This window comes from Tribolium madens, unplaced genomic scaffold (assembly GCF_015345945.1).
Source record: "Tribolium madens isolate multiple individuals breed KSU strain unplaced genomic scaffold, Tmad_KSU_1.1 Scaffold_97;HRSCAF=244;Tcas5.2_LG3a, whole genome shotgun sequence".
Lineage (NCBI taxonomy): Eukaryota > Metazoa > Arthropoda > Insecta > Coleoptera > Tenebrionidae > Tribolium > Tribolium madens.
The window spans coordinates 2855308-2876389 of NW_025401069.1; the positions used below are offsets into that span (position 1 = coordinate 2855308).

Sequence of the window (21082 nt, forward strand, 5' to 3'; positions counted from 1 at the left end):
GGCAATAACTGTTTGAAAAAAAAATATTCCCGCTAAGTTTTTATGGTTTGCTACTTTTATTACAGTGCCAGTTTTCATTAAATACAAATTTTTTGGGTACAAGTATCTACAAAATTTTTATTTCTTTACAGATTGCTGTTATTCGTAAAGTTTACTCAGGATGTAGTTATTTTTTTATACCTTGATTACCTTTAAAGTAGGTACTACTTTAGACCTACGGGAGAAAGAAACACAAAACAAAACTATGTCAAAGTCAAGTGATTTGTTTATTTTTATCTTAAAAGGTGAGGAAATCTCAAACATATTGTAAAAAAGTATTTTGCACAAAAACTGAGTATATTTGGACTAATTGTTAGTACCTAATTACCAAGCGAAGAGCCAATGTTCAAAAATAAACCCAAAGTTCACTTGAACCGATAACAATTTGAAACAAATAATGCAGGATTTTATCAAATAACTCATGTCTTCAGCACTTTAAATAGCAAACAAATATTAAGGTCAGGTATTTTTTCTTGTTTACAGTAAATTTCGTACCTGTCTACCAGTAAAATCCCTTTATTACGACTAACCCATATCTGATTACACAAAATATATTAAAGCTGTGTTTGCTATCATCGGAAATTTACCAAAAAATCGAGTACACACTTATTGATAAGAAGATATTATTAGTCTTCTCTCCAGTCATTACTCAATATTTATTTGCTATAACAAAATTGACATAAACAGTGCGTTCTGCATGGTTGTGCTTCCAAGACAAAATCAAAATGACGAGCAATTTATTAAAAATTGGATTTATCGGAGGCGGAAAAATGGCCCAAGCGATGGCTAAGGGATTTATTTCAGCAGGTCAGTTGTAACGATCCTTTCAAATATTTCCTAAAAGTTTTCTTAGGATTGGCAAAGGGTGAAACAATGATTTCTAGCTGCCATCCGTCGGATTTGGCGTCGGCGAAGGCTTTTAAGGTAAAAGAATTTTTGCACAAACTATTTTTAGAAGTGTGATAGCAGTGTATTTGATTTAGTCTTGCAATGGAAACATTTTATTTTGATTAAATCGATTAATCACCTATACTTCTAGTTTAATTTATTTAATAAAATTTTGAAACTAGGAATTAGGAGCTGAATCTCTTTTCGAAAACGTCCCCGTAGTGAAAAAATCGGACGTTATTATCGTTTCTGTGAAACCCTCCGTCGTTCCTATAGCTTTAGGCGACATAAAAAAAGCTCCAGATGTAAAAGCCGACAAATTATTTTTATCAATCGCAATGGGAGTAACAATAAAACAGCTCGAACAGGTGACTTCCGGCACTTAACTTTGAACCCATCTAATAATTTAACTTACCAGTTTTTGCCTTCGGAGTCTCGAGTGGTTCGAGTGATGCCAAACACCCCCGCTCTCGTTCGGAGTGGCACTTCCGTCTTTGTCACTGGCAGCAAAGCCACCGAAAAGGACGCGGAGATTACCAAAAAACTCCTCAAATCAGTGGGGACATGTGAACAAGTCACCGAGAATTTATTAGACGCCATAACGGCCCTCAGTGGCTCCGGGCCCGCATATGTAAATGGCGCTTCTTATTAGTGTGATTTGCGAAATTATTTTTCCAGATTTATGTCTTAATAGAAGCGCTCGCCGACGGCGGGGTGAAGATGGGTCTTCCGCGGGATTTAGCATATAGATTAGCTTCGCAGACGGTTTTAGGGGCCGCGCAAATGGTGAGGGACACCAATACGCATCCCGGAGTTCTCAAAGACGATGTTACCTCCCCGGCCGGATCTACGGCGGCCGGATTGCATTTTCTCGAACAGAAAGGTGAGTCGTAAAAATTTGACGGATTTATTACTTCATTAAGGCGGTGTGCGTGTGTTATGATTTATTTGATGGCGGTGGTGAGTTCCAAAATAGTCGGGACTATAGAGTGCCAGATTGTGGTTTTTGTGTAATGCGTTTTTGATGGAACTGCAGCACACACGCAGGTTTTAAATCTTCAGCGAGGTTTATGATGACGGGATTTAGACATATTTTTCATATTATAGATACTACATTAAAACAGAGCACTTAAAAGAATAGGGTTATATTATTACGCAAGGGTGCTTCTTCTGAAAGAAAAGTAACATCTTTTGTAATACAATCCTATTTTTTTCTGCAGCCGTTCTTTGCATTCGAATATTGGCACGAGTATATTTTCTTTTAGTTTAATATGTATTATTTTATTACGGGTATTTTATATACATATAAACATACAGAGTGTCCCAATGAAAATGAACCACCACGAATATCTCAGAAATTAAAAAGACTTTGCAAAAACGCCAAAACAGGTCAGTTTTGTTTCCGAGGGGGGCATTTTTTGACGTAATTTTTAAATCACCTCCAGTAACCCTTTAACCCCCACGTACCCCAACTATAAAAATTTAAATAGCACTACCTTACTTACAAGCTTTTCAAAACTTTTTACCAAAATTAAATCAGACCATCCATTCATGAGATAGAGGCTGTTCTAATAAAAACAAACCAGAAAGAATTTGGATAAAAAAGAAGCAGGTAAATTTTGTTTTTAAAAAAGACACTTTTGGACACGATTTTAAAAGTACCTCCACTAATTTTTTTCCCACCTCAATTTCGGAATTTCAAATGACACTAAAATGTTCTTTGTACCTCTTTTCTAAAGTTGAATGGGATTATCTATTCATAAGATATTCGCAAAAGATAATGTTTCTAATTAGTAATTACTTCTAATAAAAACTATTAATATAAATTACAAGAAACTTACTAATATTGTTATAAGTATTATTGGAGCTGTAACAAACTTATTTTTATTACTTTATTTTATTGTCAAAATAATCGTACTAAAGGACGGGGGGTAATAAAGTTTCTTATAATTTAATGTAAGTTTCTAGAAAATAGTTCTTAAGTTCCTCTGTACTTACATACTGACTGCTGAAAGATTAGTTTTTTTTGTCGATATTTTATGAATCATTTCATTTGGGAAAAAAAGAGCATTTTAAAAGTATTTTCATTTTTTATATTACAAGTGGTTGGTGCTATGTAACATTTTAGAGTTAAGTGGCATAGAGGTTAAAGGGTTACTGAAGGTGCTTTTAAAATTGCGTCAAAAAATGTCCTTTTTAAAAACAAAATTAACCAGTTTTGGGTTTTTTTCTAACAGTCTGTATCTCATGAGTGGATGGTCTGATTCAATTTTGGTAAAAAGTTTTGAAGACCTTGCTAAAATAGCTTTAAATTTTTAAAGTTGTGTTGCGTGGGGGTTAAGGGGTTACTGGAGGTGCTTTAAAAATTACGTAAAAAATGTCCCCCTCGGAAACAAAATCTTACGTTACACTGTATTTTTCTCTGGGGCGCAAGTTCTGGCGCACCTTGTATACTTACTAGTAATTATACAGGTGATTCTTAAATAGACCGACAAAAACTTATCCTTGGTAGTATCAAATGAGAACATGCTGGATAAAATATTTAAAAAATTCTTTGTTTAACCGTTCTGTAAATAAAATTTATTAAAGTTATTTTCGAGGTAAAGCGTACGCCACTGATGTGTTCGTAAATAGTATTAGCACAGGTAGTGGAAACCATGGTATTAATTTGATCAAAATGTACTTGATCATTGCAACAATTCATAAACGCCGTAAGTGGCACGGATCAAGGGGGTTTTGCCCCTACAAAATATAAACGTAAAAAGGGTACAGTTGTAGGCACACATTAAAAATTTAGATAATCCGTTGGCAAAATTTTTGATGCCCACAACGTAAGTAGATATGTATTAAAAAATAAATAATAAATAGGATATTTATTAGAAAACAAGTATTACAACCATTCTATTCTCATTGTGATACGAGAAGTTTGTGACTCCAGCCACGTAGTGCACAAGTATCACAATGAAAGGTTGTAACACGCGTTTTTTATATTATTTTTTTTGTATTGGGCGCTTTCTGTATTGAATTCATTATTATTTTTAATAGTTAAAATTGAAGACATTTGACGTATGCGGTACCTAAATCGCTTGACAAAATAACTGGATTAGTTTCGGTGAAATACAATACACAATAATGCAATACAACAATTTCTCTACTTAAAAACACTCAATAATGAAATGATGAAATATTGCATCAAATGTTTCTAAAAACAGTATCAGAAAGAGCATTTTGTGTAACTGAAAACAGTTGCACAAAATGCTCATTGTGACACTGAAATAAAAAAACATGTTGTGCAGTAAAATTTATTGATTTCAATTGCACATTTTAAAGCAATTATTGATGTAAGCTTGAGCCCAAGCTTTTCTGTAAAGATTGCCGAGGTATAGTAATATTATAATAATTCTTATAACTTCAAAAAATGAGAATAGTTATCTGTCACCAAAATTAAAATTTGTCATCAAAGGAAATTTTTCGGATATTATGAATACTAATAAATTCCAGAAATTAAGAAAAATACAGATAATTTATTAGTATTTGTATAAATTAACAGAAATTTCAATAGGACCTAGTGCCTAACACTGTATTGCCACATTGATTTTTGAGTAGGAAGGTGCAAATCCAAAAAAATTCAAAAAAGTCTAAATATTTTGAAAACGGTTAAACTTAGGTATTGGGAAAGCTGACAAAACTCGGGCAAAATCACTTAAGTAATTAATCCTAAAATGCAATAAAAAACAATAAAATAACAAAGTTGATACCTATTTCCCGTGTAACCGGAAGTGCCATCATCTTGAAAGTATTTTCATTGGACAGGACCTAACCGATTATGGCTATAATCTATAAGAGTTATTTTTGTTACAAGTATGTATGTATGTACCTAAATTACAGTTTATGCGGACGTATCGTTGCTGTTTGCAGATGAGATCGCAAAAACATTTTAGGTATACCTACGTGTTTACAAACAACATTTTTTTTGTTAAAGCTCACAAAAAACGAATTCAAACCTCTAATTAATTTAAAAAAATTGCCATCTTAGTAACCAAATTTATTTCTTCGCCCGGAAAAACTCTTTTTGGGGGCTGAATACCTAAAATAACTCAAATGAGTCTCTAACAAAATTTTAGACAAATATCATGGTTAGAAGTGTTAGAATTGCCAGTACTTCTAATGTAGGGTTTAACCGGAACAGGATGAACCAAAAGAAACGCACAAAATTCATATTTTTGTTGTCATTTAAAAAAAAAATTTTTACACAGGTTGGTTTTATTTTTATAAATGCTACATTTTGACAGTATTGTAACTTTTATGACGTCATTATTATTATTTTTTAAATGGCAACCAATAATTTTGTTGACTGTTTTGAAAAATAGGTGTACATTCTTCTCAGGGATCAGAGATTCTTCTATCTTTTAAAAAAATATATTATCAAAAACAGTAAACAAAAATGTTGATTCCCATTTAAAAAAATAGTGATAACGTCGTTACTTAAAAATCATTGATGTTATAAATAGTAGTATAATAAAAATATATCATTTACAAAAATAATATCAATCTGTCCAAGGATTTTTTTTACAAAATTAACCTATAAAATTGCGCTACTTTTGGTTTACTCTGTATAAAGGATAACACTACATAAGCGACTGTTTTGAATAACCGCGAATGTAAAATTGCTTAAGCACACTAGATAAAAAATAAAAGTACACAATTTTTTAATCTAATTGAATTTTTCATCTTTACAGGTTTCAGAGCAGCAGTTATCGGAGCAATTGAAGCCGCTACCCAGAGATGTCGCGAGGTTGCTCAAAGCGACCCAACAAAATAATTTCTAAAGCACCGTCAATTCATAATCGTAGATCATTCTTAATTTTATTTAATAGGTAACAAAACATAATATATTTTTACTATTCGTTGAATAAAAAAAAAACAAACTAATAATTTTAATAATTTTACTTTGAAGAAATTTTAGAGAAATATACAAATCGTGTTCTAGATCCACCCTTTATCATTTGGGAGATTTATTATTATTACCTGTCCAAGCTCTTTCACTTTATCTTTTTTAATTTTGATTATTCACTAGACTAAATGATGTATTCATCCACGTCACGAAAAAACGTGCGTAAATTCATTTAAAAGTGGGACAATATTTGTCATTAATTTTCCAGTAAATTGAAAAAATCGTAAAGCCGGCACTGTATCGTTTCGCTTCGTCAGGATCAAGGCGGCCGCTTTCACGCGACTTTTTGAGCAGACCTTGTAGTTATGCACTGATAAATTCAACAGCTGATTTTGACGTCTAAACATATGATTTATGACATAATTGCAGGGGCCGAGCGGGGCTTGAGGCGTCGCGCCGGAGTGCGAAAGGGCTCGGGGGCGGCGGCTGGGCCGCAATCAGAAAATTTCCCATTAAAAAAAGTCAATTTTTCACATTGGGGCCCGAGCCGGTCGATGCGATTGCGCAATGCAATTTCCCTAGTCAGCTGAGTTCATTGTCAAAGTGTATCGAACGGACACCGGTTGTCACTTCTCTAATGTAACAGTTAGCCTCCGTTTATTTTCCACTGATTTCCGGTGTGGATACGCAAATTGCAGTGCAATAGAACCGGTCCGGCCATCGTATGCACTCGAAACGGCTGTCTCTGGTGAGTTTCCACGATTTTCCGGCAATTTTCATTTAAATTTGTGAGGTTAAGAGTCTTTGTTTCACTGTGCGCATGCTAGCTTAGAGGAATATTCCATCGAACTTGTCAGTTTCACCGTAAAAAGCCGGCCGGTTTGTTTCTTTCTTCATGCCATCTCTTACTTTATTTTCCACGATAGTCCACTTGATATTGTGATCAATCCTATTCGGATGTTTAGCGTTTAGCATTTGTTAGGTGTGATTTTTACGTTCTGTCAATACTTCAAAAGACAATTGATAGGTGAGTGATCACAATTTACAAATTCAAAAATTTACATTGTAACTCCCAGTTCAATCCTAATCACAATCTTCATTCACAAAACTCAATAATTTCTTAAGCGAACTAGTTGGGCCCCCGTGTAAAATATTGTTATTGTATCATTTTTTTAAATATGCAACCACCACCTTAAACTTTTTTTTTCTATAGTATTTGGACGTTGTTACAATTTCTTTCACGACTGAAATAAAAATTACATTTGTTTAATAAATATGTACTCTTAACTAATTTTATATTCATTTTCTGAATTGAAAAATATCGTCCTATGGTCTCAATTTTGTTTTTTGCTACAGAATAATTTCTATTTGTATTTATTATGAAAAGTTCAAATTCACATAAAAAAATCACCATTTTTATGCTTACAAATTTTATTATATTTATTTATTCGCATCGTTATTTTTTATTTACTTGTTTGTAAAATGATTGTATGTATATTTCACAGTTGAAATTCCCTGCTACTATCAGTTTTTTTATATCCTTATTAATGTTTATTGATTTTTGTTTGTTTATACATATAATGTGTACTAATTTCTGCCAAAGTAACTTAGTTGCTGTGACAATCCGAATTAATATGTTCAACTTGGGTATATTTTTTATTAACCACCAAAATCTACAAATTAAAAATTAATTTTAAATAACCTTAGGTTGTGAATAAAACACGGAAACTTTTTTATTGTCTAATAACGATCACAATTTTTTATGTATTACCTATAAGCAACATACAATAAAGAAGATATTGAACAAAAAAATAAACAAAACAAGTCTGTGAATGTTACGAGTACTATCTCATGATCACAAATTGCAATCAATTTCTATGTTATTCATTTGTATCCTCTATTGTGTTTTTGTTATTCAAAACTGATTTAAAAAAAGAATTTACACATTTTCGCAAAGCATCATTAAAATCACAAAAAATGAATACAAAGGTTATGAATTTTTTGTCTTTCATTTTGAAATAATTCCTGGATTCAACATAAACATTGAATTACAGATTTGAGAACCCAATTTCTTTTTGTTTATCCTTACTAATTTTTACGTTTTCACAATGTTTTTGAGAGAAGTAATTACTTTTGTTCTTTAAATTTCTCTTTTAAGTGATTGTATTTTCTTTCTTTTTTTCTTTTTTTTTTTAAAAAGTACCAATACCGAAATTTGAACTTTTGATAAAAGAAATACACGAAGTTTGTATGAATATGAATGAATTGAATGTCTCTAGTAAAAGTTTTTGAGAAACAGAAATAGAGAATCTAAAAAAAGTCTACCGAAAGATATACCGTGTTTACAACTTTTTATGGGTTTGATTCTTTAATAAGTTTATGATTACCTCAACATAAAACTGTAACCATCACATAAAAGTATATGAAACACGGGCCTGGTCTAGCATTGAGAAAATCTGCTTATATACCTCCCTTTATTGGGGTCTAGAAATGATAGTTTGCGGTTAGGCTTCATAAAAAGTAGTGAAGGTTTAATACCGGATTTGGTTGTAAACAAACTCCACTTCAGTCAATTACAAAATCTTTTGGGCTTTACAGTAAGGTTTTATTTTTTTCTTAATTTTTATAACAACACCACTCCACTGTTACAAAATTAATTAATCCAAAAAATACGATTGTTTAAAAACATTCTTAATTTGTAATTTCAAACAATCATGCCTATCTAAGCTCTGATTCTAATTTGGAATCTCTCTACTTTACTACGAAGTTATCCAGAAAGTCTGTGTCTGTTTGTAACAAATTTTTATTAATAATTTCCAACACTGCAACCTGATACGGTTTTACTTGACAAATAATTGACGTACAACCCCTCAAGAGATGTTGAATTGTTGTTAACTAGAAACGTGCTCCAATGATATTCTTTAAAAATTTGAGTCAGGATTGCTAACAGATTCATTCATTCTGGATCACTTTGTACAATGTTGTAATTTTCGACTGAAACCATTAACCATTAATAAAATATTATTAATAGAATGATTACAAAATACATATTTTTGTTGCATACATTGATTGAAAATTGTTTCAAGACAATAAACCGCTAACGTGTAATTGTTCATACAGTGCGATCGAGAATTCGATCTAAAAGCCAGCCTAGAAATTTAAAACGTATGTCTCTGGAAGATAAAATGTCACAAAGACAAATAAGAAATGCCAAATTAATTTTTATGTAAACTGCAACAACAAATCTTGGTGAACGATTTGTATGAATAAACACCAACTACATCTCATTTTAAGGTGTTTTAAGACGTTTCATATAGTAATTCAATTTGCTTAGATCAATATTATAATTTTTTATAAAATATTTTTTCGGCATCTAGATGACATACGAATTCTCAGGCGACATAAGTTCTCAACTACTACGCCTACTTGATACAAAGACTTTTTGATCGCACTGTATATACTAATATTATATTAACAATATTTTTAGTTTTAGTAACAGGAGTAATTACCTACTTACCTACTAAAAAGTTTTGGATGCATGTTAAATTCGGTGGATGGCTTTTTGACAATGAAATGACACAATGTGAATAGGAAGTTTGCCAAAATATTTTATTCACCAATCATAAAGTAATAATCAAATTACCTTGTATGTGAAAAGGTGGAAAGTATGACATTTCATCTTCATTTAACAATTGATATGAAATATCAGGTTAAGGTTGGGAAGTGGTCACTTCCTTATCAGTTGATACGTAATATGACAGTTCAGGATGGGAAATAGCTACTTTCCAACCTGAAAACTGATAAGGGAGTGACCACTTCTTAACATGAACTGTCATAATTATGTTTTTTTAAAATTTGATAAAGTTTTTATTAGCTTTGTGTTCTTTAATGAGTATGATGTGAATAAAATAGTATACAAACGTTGGTGGTCGTTGCTTTATTTATGCTAACCGCGACGCTTCATCAGATTTTGTCTTGGTAATGACAATCTACTATTACTGGAGAATTTGGCGGAGAAATGATTACTTGTTTAATAGTACTTAATATTTGTTAACTTCAATTTATATTCTTCTCGAAGCCTCAAATTGGTTGCTTCTATTTATTTTTGCCATCGGTCAAATTATGTAAATAGGGAGTTTTTATCGCAAGGTCTTCTTATAATAAGAAGTTTGCGCTTTGACGGTTTAGTTCCTTTCGGGGTTAGGAGAGCCATGAAACGACGACCGTCGGCATTCACAGCTCCCCAGCCTTGCATCTAAATGCATTCATCTTTTTAAATCATGTCTGTTTTATTTGCATGCATTTGGATCGTTTTCAGGAATTCCACAGACTTATGGGGGAGTTTTCACCTTGAAATATGGGGTGAGCGTGGAAATATTGTATTGTCGTATTAGGGGTTAAGACTGTGTCTCACGCTAGAACATAAATAATTAACAGTGGGTCAGATTTATGATTTTTAAATTTGTAGTGTCCTAGTTTGAATAACTATAAAGAAATTATTTGAGTGAGTTGTACAATATGTGTCCAAGGTTTTTGCCTCATTGTGAAATAGTTTTAAAAGTTTCAGGTGATTGTTTGGTGATTGAAGGTAATTAAAATCATTAATATGGCTATATTTGTAACTATGTACGAGTATTTATAGCTTTGCTATCAACATTTATTTGCATTTTCTTATTCTTCAGAACAAAGATGTATTTGTAATTCCAATCACAGGCAATTAGTAAAAATAAATACAAAACTCCGGATCTAATGTCCGGAACACCTGGTTCATACATCCCTTGTTTATTAATTTTTGAATGATGAAATTTATTGTATGTAATGTTTGTGTGAGGAGAGGTATTTTTAGATTCTGGAGCGTGTTTTGTTCACTTTTTATGACTTTTCTAACCTGAACATTTAGTACCTCGTAAATCAAAATTTGTAATTGATTTAAAATATTCACTGTAAACTCGTACATTGATGAAAAACATTTAGAAGTACTGAGGTGATTTTATGGCTTATAAAACATAAAAATTATTAAATCGGTAGCACTTTGAAACATGCTCATTTAAATAAATAATAATAGAAAATAGTAGTATCTAGTAGTAAAAAAAATATGGTTATTATGTTTTTAAAAAAAAATTCCGACTTTGTTTTATTTGACTTGGCTGCTGTTAATCAACATGAAGGAAAGGAGCCAAAGTGTTAATTTAAATTTTTCTAATTAAAAGTCATAATTTTTAAAATGTCTTGTAAAATGAATTGTTTTTGTTTATCTGCAACGTTTAAATTTTTCAGCCTGACAACAATTAATTTTAATTGAAAAATATCTGTGTCATAAATTGACTCCTGGAAAAGGATAAAAAGGTAGTTTATAAAAATAAGATTCTAAATTTTATGTTATTTTAAATAAATTTCTTTCACTTGGTTATGTTTCGAGTTAATCTCGTTCCTCTTGGAGTAGGTTATTTAATTATGTGGCTCATTCTTAGTCACATATTTTTATTTCAGTTAATTGTTAAGGTGATATAAACACAGTTTCTGTTCATAGACAAGATAGTCACATTTGAGTTAACGATTTGGAACGGTTTGCATTTTAATTTGTATAATTGTATGTCATATAATATAAGGAAATGTAATTTTCATTTTTAATAACAGTAATAATTTTCATAACTTTAAAAACGCATTATGTTAAAGCACTTGAAAGTCATTCTTGTTTCAAATTCGTTTCCGTAGATTTTCGTCAGGTTCACTGGTTTTTGATGTAATCCTTTCTAAGCTCACCCTCGGGTTAAGAAAATATTCATTTACAATAATTGTTGTCGGTTATTAGATATGTACTTGTATAACACGTGATTGTAGGTGAGAGATACATACTTTCATTTTAAATATAACCGCTTATTTTCAAATTATAAGCGCACTAAAGCCGATTATTAATTAGGAAATACGTTTTGACAAGCGAAAGATGTGTTGAAACACAATTTTCTAATTGCAGAGTTCTGTAGGAAACAGCTTTAAATAATAAATAAAATGAGAATAAACATTTAAATCTAATTTATAAACATTGAAAATCATTAAAATATTGGTTTGTCTGATGACTAGTTGAATTTTTATATTATTATGATAACAGGAAGGTTTTTGTTTTTTTCTGGAAATTACAATAATACTTGTTAGCCTTATCAAGCGTTTTTGCTATTAAATGCCATTTAAATTTTCCAGTGAGCAACCACACATTACGTTCTAATAATAAGTATATGGAAAATAAGGTTTTTTGTTCGAATAGAAATGAGTTTTTTATGGACACGTTTGCGGTATTGTTGGTCAAGGAACGAAGAAGTTATTTAAATTATGCTTTTTCTGGACTTGTAGTTATTTTAATTAGGTGTTCATGGTGAATATGATATAATTTTCAATTTTCATGTTTAGGAAAAACACATTTTGTGTAAATGTAATATGTAAATTATTGCTATACCGGGTGGGGCATCGGTTACGCGCACTTGATAAATCGCGACTTCAAATTAATTAAAACTGGCGATATTTCATATACCTAACTAATTATTGATAGGGTATAATTTGAGAATTTTTCTAATTTTTTTGGATAATAAATGAGTCCGTAACAGTTCCGTGTGTTTTATGAATACTTTCTGTTATACAGGTGAATATAAAGTATGGAACCAAGCGTTTTTTTTTTTAATCATTTGCCCTCAGAAAATAATGATTTATACATATAAATTAAAGTAATATAAAAAATGTGATAGTATTTTGAGTTACGAAATTTTATTTTGTTTTTGAATTCTGCGATTTTTTTTGTCAAAATTGCAATTTATGTAAAAAAAAAATTTGAAAAAATTAACTATAAAGTAGATAGTTGTAATCCTTAGATCATAACTTTTACGAGAAAAATGGTTTTATAATGGGTTGCCATTTGAAAAAAAAATTTTTTTGTAGAACTCAAAAACAAAAGAAAATTTCGAAAAATTTTATTCTTGATAAAACATCACATTTTTATAGCACTTTATCATTCATCAATTAGTTTTTCCAAAAAATAAATAGTTTAAGCGAAAAACGTTTGGTTTCATACTTTTTATTCACCTGGTATATGTATATTCTATGTATAAACAATAAATTTTTTTGCGTGTGTTTGTACAGGGTGTCAGAACTGGCGCCTCAGAGAAAAATTTCAAGTAAGATAAGATACCAGGAACATGAAAAAAATGTTTCAGAAATTCTTTTTTTGACATTTGACATTTTTTTATGTCTATTTTATGATACTGATGATCTTGTATATGTTTTTTTTATAAAGTAAAGCTCTAAAAGTTTTCCCAATAAAAGCCACAAATAACATTAAACAGAGTTACAATTTAGGATACCTCTTCCTCTTCTAATAACCTGTAGCAAAAGAAAAAATATTTTTCTAACAGGAATAAATAGAGTCAAAGTGCAAAAGTTAAACTCTCATAACTTCGAAATTTTTATAGATAGAATTTTTCAAACATTTTTTCCATGTTTCTGGTATTTTACTCTATATGGCATTTTTTTCTGGGGTACGAGTTCTGTCGCACCCAGTATAACTGGATATAATTAAATGAGAAGTTGTGAAATATATTTTTTTATTTTCGTGTTGGTGGGGTGATAAACAAATTCGGTAATGTTGGGCTTAGGGGCAATTACACGAACTAATGATAATATATGTTCCTGAAGCAAACTGGGTCCTTTGTACCATTTACATCAAAATGTGCTAAATTCTACTTAACTCGAATTTATGTTTTCATTATTCGGTATCCCCGGTGTAAAATGTATTGTGTTAATTATTTGATAGAGGGCGAATGTAGAGGAGAGGTTTTGTTGCGCATCTTTAGTAATTAATTTAAGGCAAATATTTTCACATGTTGGAAACTAACAATAAACGAGGGAAAATCCGCATTGCAACAATTTGTTCCGGGAACAATGTAGGTGGATCGAAGGGAAATGCCAGAAATTAATTATTAAACTCTCGTCACAATGACAAATCATTCTGAAATTTAATCGACTTTTCCGACCTCCTCTTTTGGCAAACTGGCCGATTACGTTTTTATTTCTTTTCAATCGGTGCAGTAAATCCATCGCCATCTTTCCCTTGATAATTTCATTTTATCCGAGTGGCAATTTTCTCTCAAACTGGAACACTTTCTTCTATTTCCTTTCGAGTAATTTTTTCAATTATGTCCTATACATAAGCACGATAAATCGATTCGCGCTCCCCGTACGAATTTGCTCCGAAAAGTCGAAAATCATTCACTCGATGTGATTGCTAAAGCTTCGCGCAAAATAAATTATATTTTGAAACGTTTGTTCCTGTGGCATCGCACGTTCCTTATTGATTAAAACTGCCAACTCGTAAACCACACGTTTGTATTTTACACGTCAAGATGGTGAAAAGTGAACAGTGGGGTTCATATCGCCTAATTAAAACAATTTAGTTGGGGCAAAATTTTGACAGTTCTGACGCGCCCTGAGGACCCACACACAAACCCATCGAGCCGCTGTTTCCGCTAATCGTCTTTGTTAATTTGCTACAATCAAATAATCGGAGTATCAGAGTATGACGCGGACTTTTTGCTTCTGTTTGAGGATATACCTATGCAATTAATTTATTGCCGACGATATGAATTGCACTGAAAGCGCGCTTCGTTTTTAATTATAAATTAACTGTAGTCTGTTCTAATTCGCGTCTAATTTCGTCCTGATTATTTTATTGTAATGTTCGATTACGGTTAGCGCATTATCCATCTCGGAGTCGACGCAATTTGAAAAATAGGATGGAAAGGTAGAGGAGGAATATTTTAAATTCGTCGGTTTTTCCTTCCGTCTGCTCGTGGCAAGCAATTTATTTATTTGTAACTGAAAGTGAACTCTAATAAAACTTTTCTACTAAAATAAACCGATGTTGTGTGCTAAAGTATACATACAAGGCCTTCCGTATAAAATTTTATCTAAAACGGTTTCGGAAATATTGAAAAAAAAATAAATGAAAAACACACTTTTTCAAAGCTAATACACAGCTTTCTCACATATACCTATATATATATATATACATATACATATACACCTGTTTCAATGTGATTTAGGTGTCGAATATACAGGATGTTCGGTCCAAGTCGTCCCGGCTGATAACACCTAAACTTACTTCTTTTTTTCAAAAATTAAATATTTAAGTAATAATATTCAAAATAATATTCAATCTTGGCTTTTTTAATAAATGTATTAAATTTTTTTTTTAGCACATCCGGTGTTGCCGGAAATGCTACCAAATTTAGTTTTTCAAATGGAACATCTATGTTTTTTTTCCTCCAAACAATAATTGACATGAAAAATACTGTAAACCACTATTACATTTTGCGTAACACAATGCAATCAAAAAACATCTTAAATCTTAGAATTTTATAAGGAAATTGGTCGCGTAGCCTGATTTTTAATTTTAAAGGAAGGTTGTGAATAAAAAAATGCTTGGATACAGTTTAATTGTTGGTTTGACAAATCTAATTTGTCAGTTGATGAGCGAGTTCTTTTATGGAAACTCGTAGATTTTCTTCGACTGATAACAGAACATTCAGATTTCTATTTTCTTGTTCTTCACAAAGAACCACAGGTTTTTTATTTTTAAGAAGCGAACCTATTCGTCTCATTTGTTTTTCAATTCGACTAAATTTCCAACGATTTGGGTGAACTCTATTTGAGTATTTTTCTCTATACTGTCTTTCAGCTTCCGCTCTATTTTTATTGCACTTAAAAAACACTTCAAACTGATCTACCAATTCGTCGTAATTAATATCATCCATTATTAAAGATCTCAATAAGATTTATTGACAAATTAGGCTTTGTCAAAATAACAATTAAACGGTATCCAAGCATATTGCTTTTTGCAAGAATACTTTGACAAGTAAAATCCGCCTACGTTGCAAAATTTGCAATAAAATTAAAAAAATTTAAATTGTTTTCTGAGTGCATTATGTAAAGTAAAATGTAATAAATAGTGGTTTACCGTATTTTTCATGCCAGTTATTATTGTTTCGAGCAAAAAAACATAGGTGTTCCGTTTGAAAAACTAAATTTGGTAACATTTCCGGCTACACTGGATGTGCCAAAAAAATTTAATGCATTTACTAAGAAAATAAGGAATGAATAGTATTATTTGAAAATTTAGTTTTTGAAAAAAAAAGTAAGTATAGGTGTTATCGGCCGGGGCGACTTGGATCGAACACCCTGTATGTACACAGTCGGAAAATAATTTACGAAAACTACCGAAATAATATTAATCAACGAGTCCCTGTTATGACTTGGCAAATATGTAATGTGGATGTGCTGCTGTCCACTTCCTAACGAAGTTTGCTGTACCACTTTGTATTTATTTGACGTTCATAAAGAGGCTTTTAATGTACGCCAAACTTGTCATATAAAACCCTTTGTTTTTGCTTTCAACTTTGGATTTAATTATAACAAATTGTTTGTGTTGACAGAAGGTTTGGGACGCGAAATGTGGAGAAACAACGCCAATTCTTGTGGTTTTCATACTAGCGAAGTTAATTATTGCCAACGGCAATCGCATCTACTGATTCCTTTGGAATAAACGATCACTCGAGTGGCATGTAGAACAATTGCTATTTTGTTATTAATGGAAATAAACATTTTATAGTTAATTGTTTTATTATTTGTCTATACACCATGAATATAAATAAAATTTGTCTAGTTGTAAAAGCAAAAAAAAAATAGAAAAGAATAAATCGAAGTTCCATATGTTGAATTTTTTGAAGATTCGGTTCATTGAATACGTAAACCATTTTGTTTTAATTTAGTGTGATTTTTTACTCTTTTCAATGATCAAAATGTTTTAAACCTAACGTATACGTATTGATGCAATTTCATCTGCTTACAATTATGACAATAGACATTACAAAATGTTAAAATGTTTGCATCTACGATGGACAACGTCTTCAAACAAGTCAACAATACATGGCTTTTATATAAAAAAATCAACATTTAAGTTGTGGAAAGTGGGAACATGAAAAAATATACGAAAAGGTAGGTACATATATTAGATCTAATGAAATATAATGTTTCATTATGTATTTTGGCAATTATTATTTCTTTTTTTGTTCTAAAATTATCTGGTTCAATTTTTTAACTGCTTTATGTCTTTTTTTTATCTTGGAGAAATAGAGGAAAGGTTACTACCATCCTAAAAATGTGACAATGGTATAAAAAAGTTGTTGGCATTTAGAGAGATGATGCTGATGATGTCGTTGGTTATTTTTGGGCTAAATCTAGAGATAATATTAGACATTTTCGTGTTTGAGGAAGAAACTTTTCTGGAAATTCATATTTTGACGTCAGTGCTATAAATGTAAATCTGCAAACTCGTTCCAAAGTTTCACTTTTAATTAGACAAAATCTTTGGATAATTGTTCCCATGTCGTGAAGGTCTGAAATGGAGCGCAAAGTTTGTTTGAAAAATACTGTTTACAGTAGAATATAATCAGATCCTGAGTTTTCTTGGAGCAGTTACTTTTCCTATTGTTGGTTGAAATTTTCGACAAACATGAAGCAATGCAACTATGTACTTTGAATTCACTGTTTTGTCTCACTGGAGAAGTCGTATTTGAGGAATTTTCCTGTTGGCAATGAATTGTTTCGCTTTACTCCTTGCAGGAGTTTTCCTTTCGAGCGCACTTGTCTCTTCGCCTTCGCCGTTTCCATTGTATTTCTTCCATCATACGTCGCTTTGTTTCGTTGGAAATATTTACGAGGAGGATTAGTTCTGATGCTCTTGAAGCAGGTGGTGTTATGCAGTATGTGGGATGAAATTAGCTTTCCTTTTCAGATTTCTGCAAAGTTCGCTTCGAAATGCTTTTGAACTTAAGTGAAATCATACGTCTTAATAAATAAAGCAAGAGAACTGAAGCAGTTGAGCTGGATGATATTAAGAACAGTAAGGAAATAAAGCTCTCTACAATTTTATTTTTCGAACTGCTTTGAGAATCTCTATAACGATGAATGTAACCTAGTTGAATCAAATACACAAAGAAAATAGTATAGCCTTAAATCTATTTTAAATGCATAATCCAAAGCCATGAATTCGTGAATTTTAAAAATTTGTTGGTTGAAATATGTGAAAAGTTTTGCTTCAGGCCGAGTTATTTTCAGCTGACAGTGCCTACAGGCTACGTGCTATGTAAACTCGATAAATAAATGCAGTCGCTTCCAAACATATTAAAAACGATATCTTTTTTTATGCAAAAAAATTATTGATACTTTTTGGCTTATTTGGATTGTTACAGTGGAGCTTGTTCTAGAGGGGCAATTAATAAAATGAAATTAGTGCAAAAGAAAATAGACAGAATTTGCAGCATTGATCGGATCAGCGTCAAATTTCAGTTTGGGGGAGTTTGCCATATTCATTTCTTTTCGGGTGTAGTTTTATTCGAATGAACCCGAAACACAAACATCGACTCTTATTAATCCCCCGGTCGCTTTATATCAGTGAGTTTATTAAATCCGACTTAACATCTCGCTCGCTTTTTACAGATCGTGTTCACATATTTTTTGCATTGTTTTGAATGACCGAGTAAAGGAAATCTTCTGGAAATAATTCGAAAATAAAATAAGTATTCAAACGACGGATTTAATATTAAACTTACTCGAATCTAAACGTTAGGTCTTGTTAAACAACTTTTCTCCACAAAAAGACTTGTATATGCTGATACTGCTGAGATTTATTTTACGTCGGTGTTAGTAATGGGCTAAACCGTGGATTATAGCAATAGAAATAATTTATTACCGACGCAGTTCTTTGTATGGCAACGCATAGCTGGTAAACCCATTTTACGCATGTGGACTTTATTAGCACTAAAAGACGTATTTTATATTTACACCAAAAATAAAACGGAAAATCTGCTCTTACTTCGAGTATTGCACTATTAATTTTACATGTGCACCAGGTAAGTGTTAAACTTAGCATAATGGATATTTTAAATTGTATTATTACTGTTTTATGCTAATCAACTCCTCCTTGTTTGGAGACACTAAATTCAACCTAATTTTTTTAACAATAATAAAAATGACATAAATAATCTTTACAGTTTTTATTGCTAATTTATTTATAAGTGTAATTAAAAGCTTGGATTTTATAATATGGGATTGTTATGGAAGTCTGATTTGAAACATGTCGACGAATAATTTATCGCTTTTATAAACAAACAAAACACGACAAGTTGCAAATTTATTCGGCTTTAAAATAGTGAGCACATGTAGGAGATTATTTGATTATACTCGTAATTATTTCATTACTCTAAGTGAATTACAGTCATTGCTCAAAATTATTTATTTAATAAGTTTTTTTAGCTGCTTAAAATTTGACGTGGTTTTAATTTATTACTAATCACTACCTACCTTTGAATTTTGCTTATATTATGTTTAGCCTAGTGAAACCAATTTTAAAATGATAAATATGGTAATACATGTTATGTAACTACAAAATGGGTAATTATTTTATAAAAAAAAATAACGATTAACTCTGTTATTGTTAGAAACTAATTATTTCTGGAGTTTTGCTTTTTGAAACAAGTTTTTTATGTAGAAGTATTCTAATTGGCTAATTTTTTACGCATTGAAGCTCCAGTTTCCCAAAGCTCGAAATTATTTTAGAGTCCTTGAGTAGTTACAGCTCTCGAAAGTAGTTAAATTTAATTAAAAAGCACGTGGAGGCAACTCTTAAAGTGTAAAGTTTCGGCAATGACGAATTACGCGAAAATAATAGCAAAACTAAGTAAAAGACATTGTAGTAACTTTCGTTGAATGTAATAAACTCAGAAGTTGTGCGTCGGCAAGTGGCCCATCCTAGCCTCTCTCTTGGGAGAGCAGACACGCGACATTTTCTGGGTTGTTGAATATAGGTTTCCGAGGGACTGCCACGAAAAACCGTATTATTATTTATTAGACAGAATACTGTAATTATAAAACAATGTGTGGAATTTTATTCCAATATCGAAATTGCAAAAGGAGCTTATTGTTTTACACACAGCAAATGAATGCAATCCAATGAAACAATTCCACTGTAAAAAGTATAATTGTAGAGACATGTTGAAAGATTTGTTAATGTTAGGATTTTGTGCGATATCGCAGGTGTTCTAGATAATCCATTTCGATTGATAAAAGATTATTCATTGCATTTGTGCACAATTGAATTATTTTAATTGAAACAGTCATACATGGGAGATGGTCAGTTTCATATTACGATTATTCATTCATTTGCTTAATAGAATCTTGAATTACAAAACCGGATGTGAAGTTATTTAATGCTTGCAGTAACTTAAAAAAAAAAACGCTAAAAATAAATCATTAATTATGTATTCTATTTACGCGAAATTTTGGCAAAGTTGAGAACACTTATGTAGACACATTCCGAGTCGTGACGCATTTTTACAAAAAATAACTATTTTTGACTGTTACGCCATTTGGGATTTATTATTTATTTATTATGTTTTGCGCTAGAAGTGCAAGAACAAGATATCACAGCCCAGAGGTGATAAAGTCAATACGGAATGAATTATAAATGGCAATGACCTGGCAATGACCACAGGAGACAAAGATTTATTTTTGTTTGGACCGAAGTTCTTCAGTTTAGTTTTCACCAACATTTAAAGATGTTCCACAAAGAGAAATATGTCGTTGAATAGGCGAGAGAAGTGTGTAAAAAAGAATATTTAGATAATGGCCATCAATAATTTAAATATCAATAAATGAAGACTCGTTGACTGGAAGAGAAGAAGTTTTTGATTCTAATCGACCGTGGGCTACTTCAGACTGAAATACATAATAAATCTTTAGACATATTGAAATTTCATTTCTTTCTTTTGAATTATTTTTTAATAAATATGTCGCTTTCACTGTGTTTTTTATTGGGTCAAAGTAACACAGACTGGTCCGGAGAGAGTTGACATATTCCAACCATCGATAATTTGAAGAATATAACAAGTTTTTGCCTATAATTCTTACACATTATTAGCTTGACAGTTGTCGTTCTTGCGATATTTTTTATTTAGGAAAAATGATTGCTTTCGCCGTCATTATTATCAAATTATATCTAATGATCGTGCTCGAGATTAATTATTTCGCCTTCGCGTCTTTTACTTCATCGTAGATATGAAATTAATTTTATAATTAATTGTTATTATCCTTCGAACTGAAGTGGTTATATTACGGGAAGGATATATGTATAAAGTGGTTTACGTAATTTAAGCTCACGAA

General features: G+C 31.3%; 2 protein-coding genes across 5 annotated transcripts in view; both read left to right on the plus strand.

Moving 5' to 3' along the window:
• The first annotated feature begins 478 nt into the window (after positions 1 to 478).
• On the plus strand, positions 479 to 16476 carry LOC123014743 (pyrroline-5-carboxylate reductase). Of its 3 annotated transcripts, none has more exons than XR_006413336.1 (7): positions 479 to 846; positions 893 to 963; positions 1110 to 1295; positions 1346 to 1558; positions 1606 to 1810; positions 5667 to 5804; positions 16297 to 16476. XR_006413336.1 is itself a non-coding variant. In XM_044414000.1 (6 exons), the coding sequence occupies exons 1-6, from the start codon at positions 765 to 767 to the stop codon at positions 5747 to 5749; spliced, it is 840 nt and encodes a 279-aa protein (XP_044269935.1). In that variant the 5' UTR covers positions 480 to 764; the 3' UTR covers positions 5750 to 5883. The 3 variants fall into 3 exon arrangements, 1 of the variants encoding a protein (XP_044269935.1); XR_006413337.1 differs by having other exon boundaries at positions 16300 to 16476; XM_044414000.1 differs by lacking the exon at positions 16297 to 16476 and having other exon boundaries at positions 480 to 846; positions 5667 to 5883.
• LOC123014741 (sestrin homolog) overlaps positions 6417 to 21082 on the plus strand; it is a 170759-nt gene continuing 156093 nt past the window's right edge. Inside the window, exon 1 of one of the 2 annotated variants that reach the window (XM_044413995.1) lies at positions 6417 to 6569. The gene's annotated coding sequence lies outside the window, so the exon portion shown is untranslated. Of the gene's footprint in view, positions 6570 to 6688; positions 6849 to 21082 lie in introns of those variants that run through there. The other variant, XM_044413998.1, reaches the window with a different exon arrangement.

Coding starts and splice junctions, on each gene's coding strand:
- LOC123014743 (XM_044414000.1), top strand. CDS start 765: ATGACGAGCAATTTATTAAAAATTGGATTTATCGGAGGCGGAAAAATG. Junction 1,296..1,345: donor CAATAAAACAGCTCGAACAG/GTGACTTCCGGC, acceptor TTAACTTACCAG/TTTTTGCCTTCGGAGTCTCG. Junction 1,811..5,666: donor GCATTTTCTCGAACAGAAAG/GTGAGTCGTAAA, acceptor TCATCTTTACAG/GTTTCAGAGCAGCAGTTATC.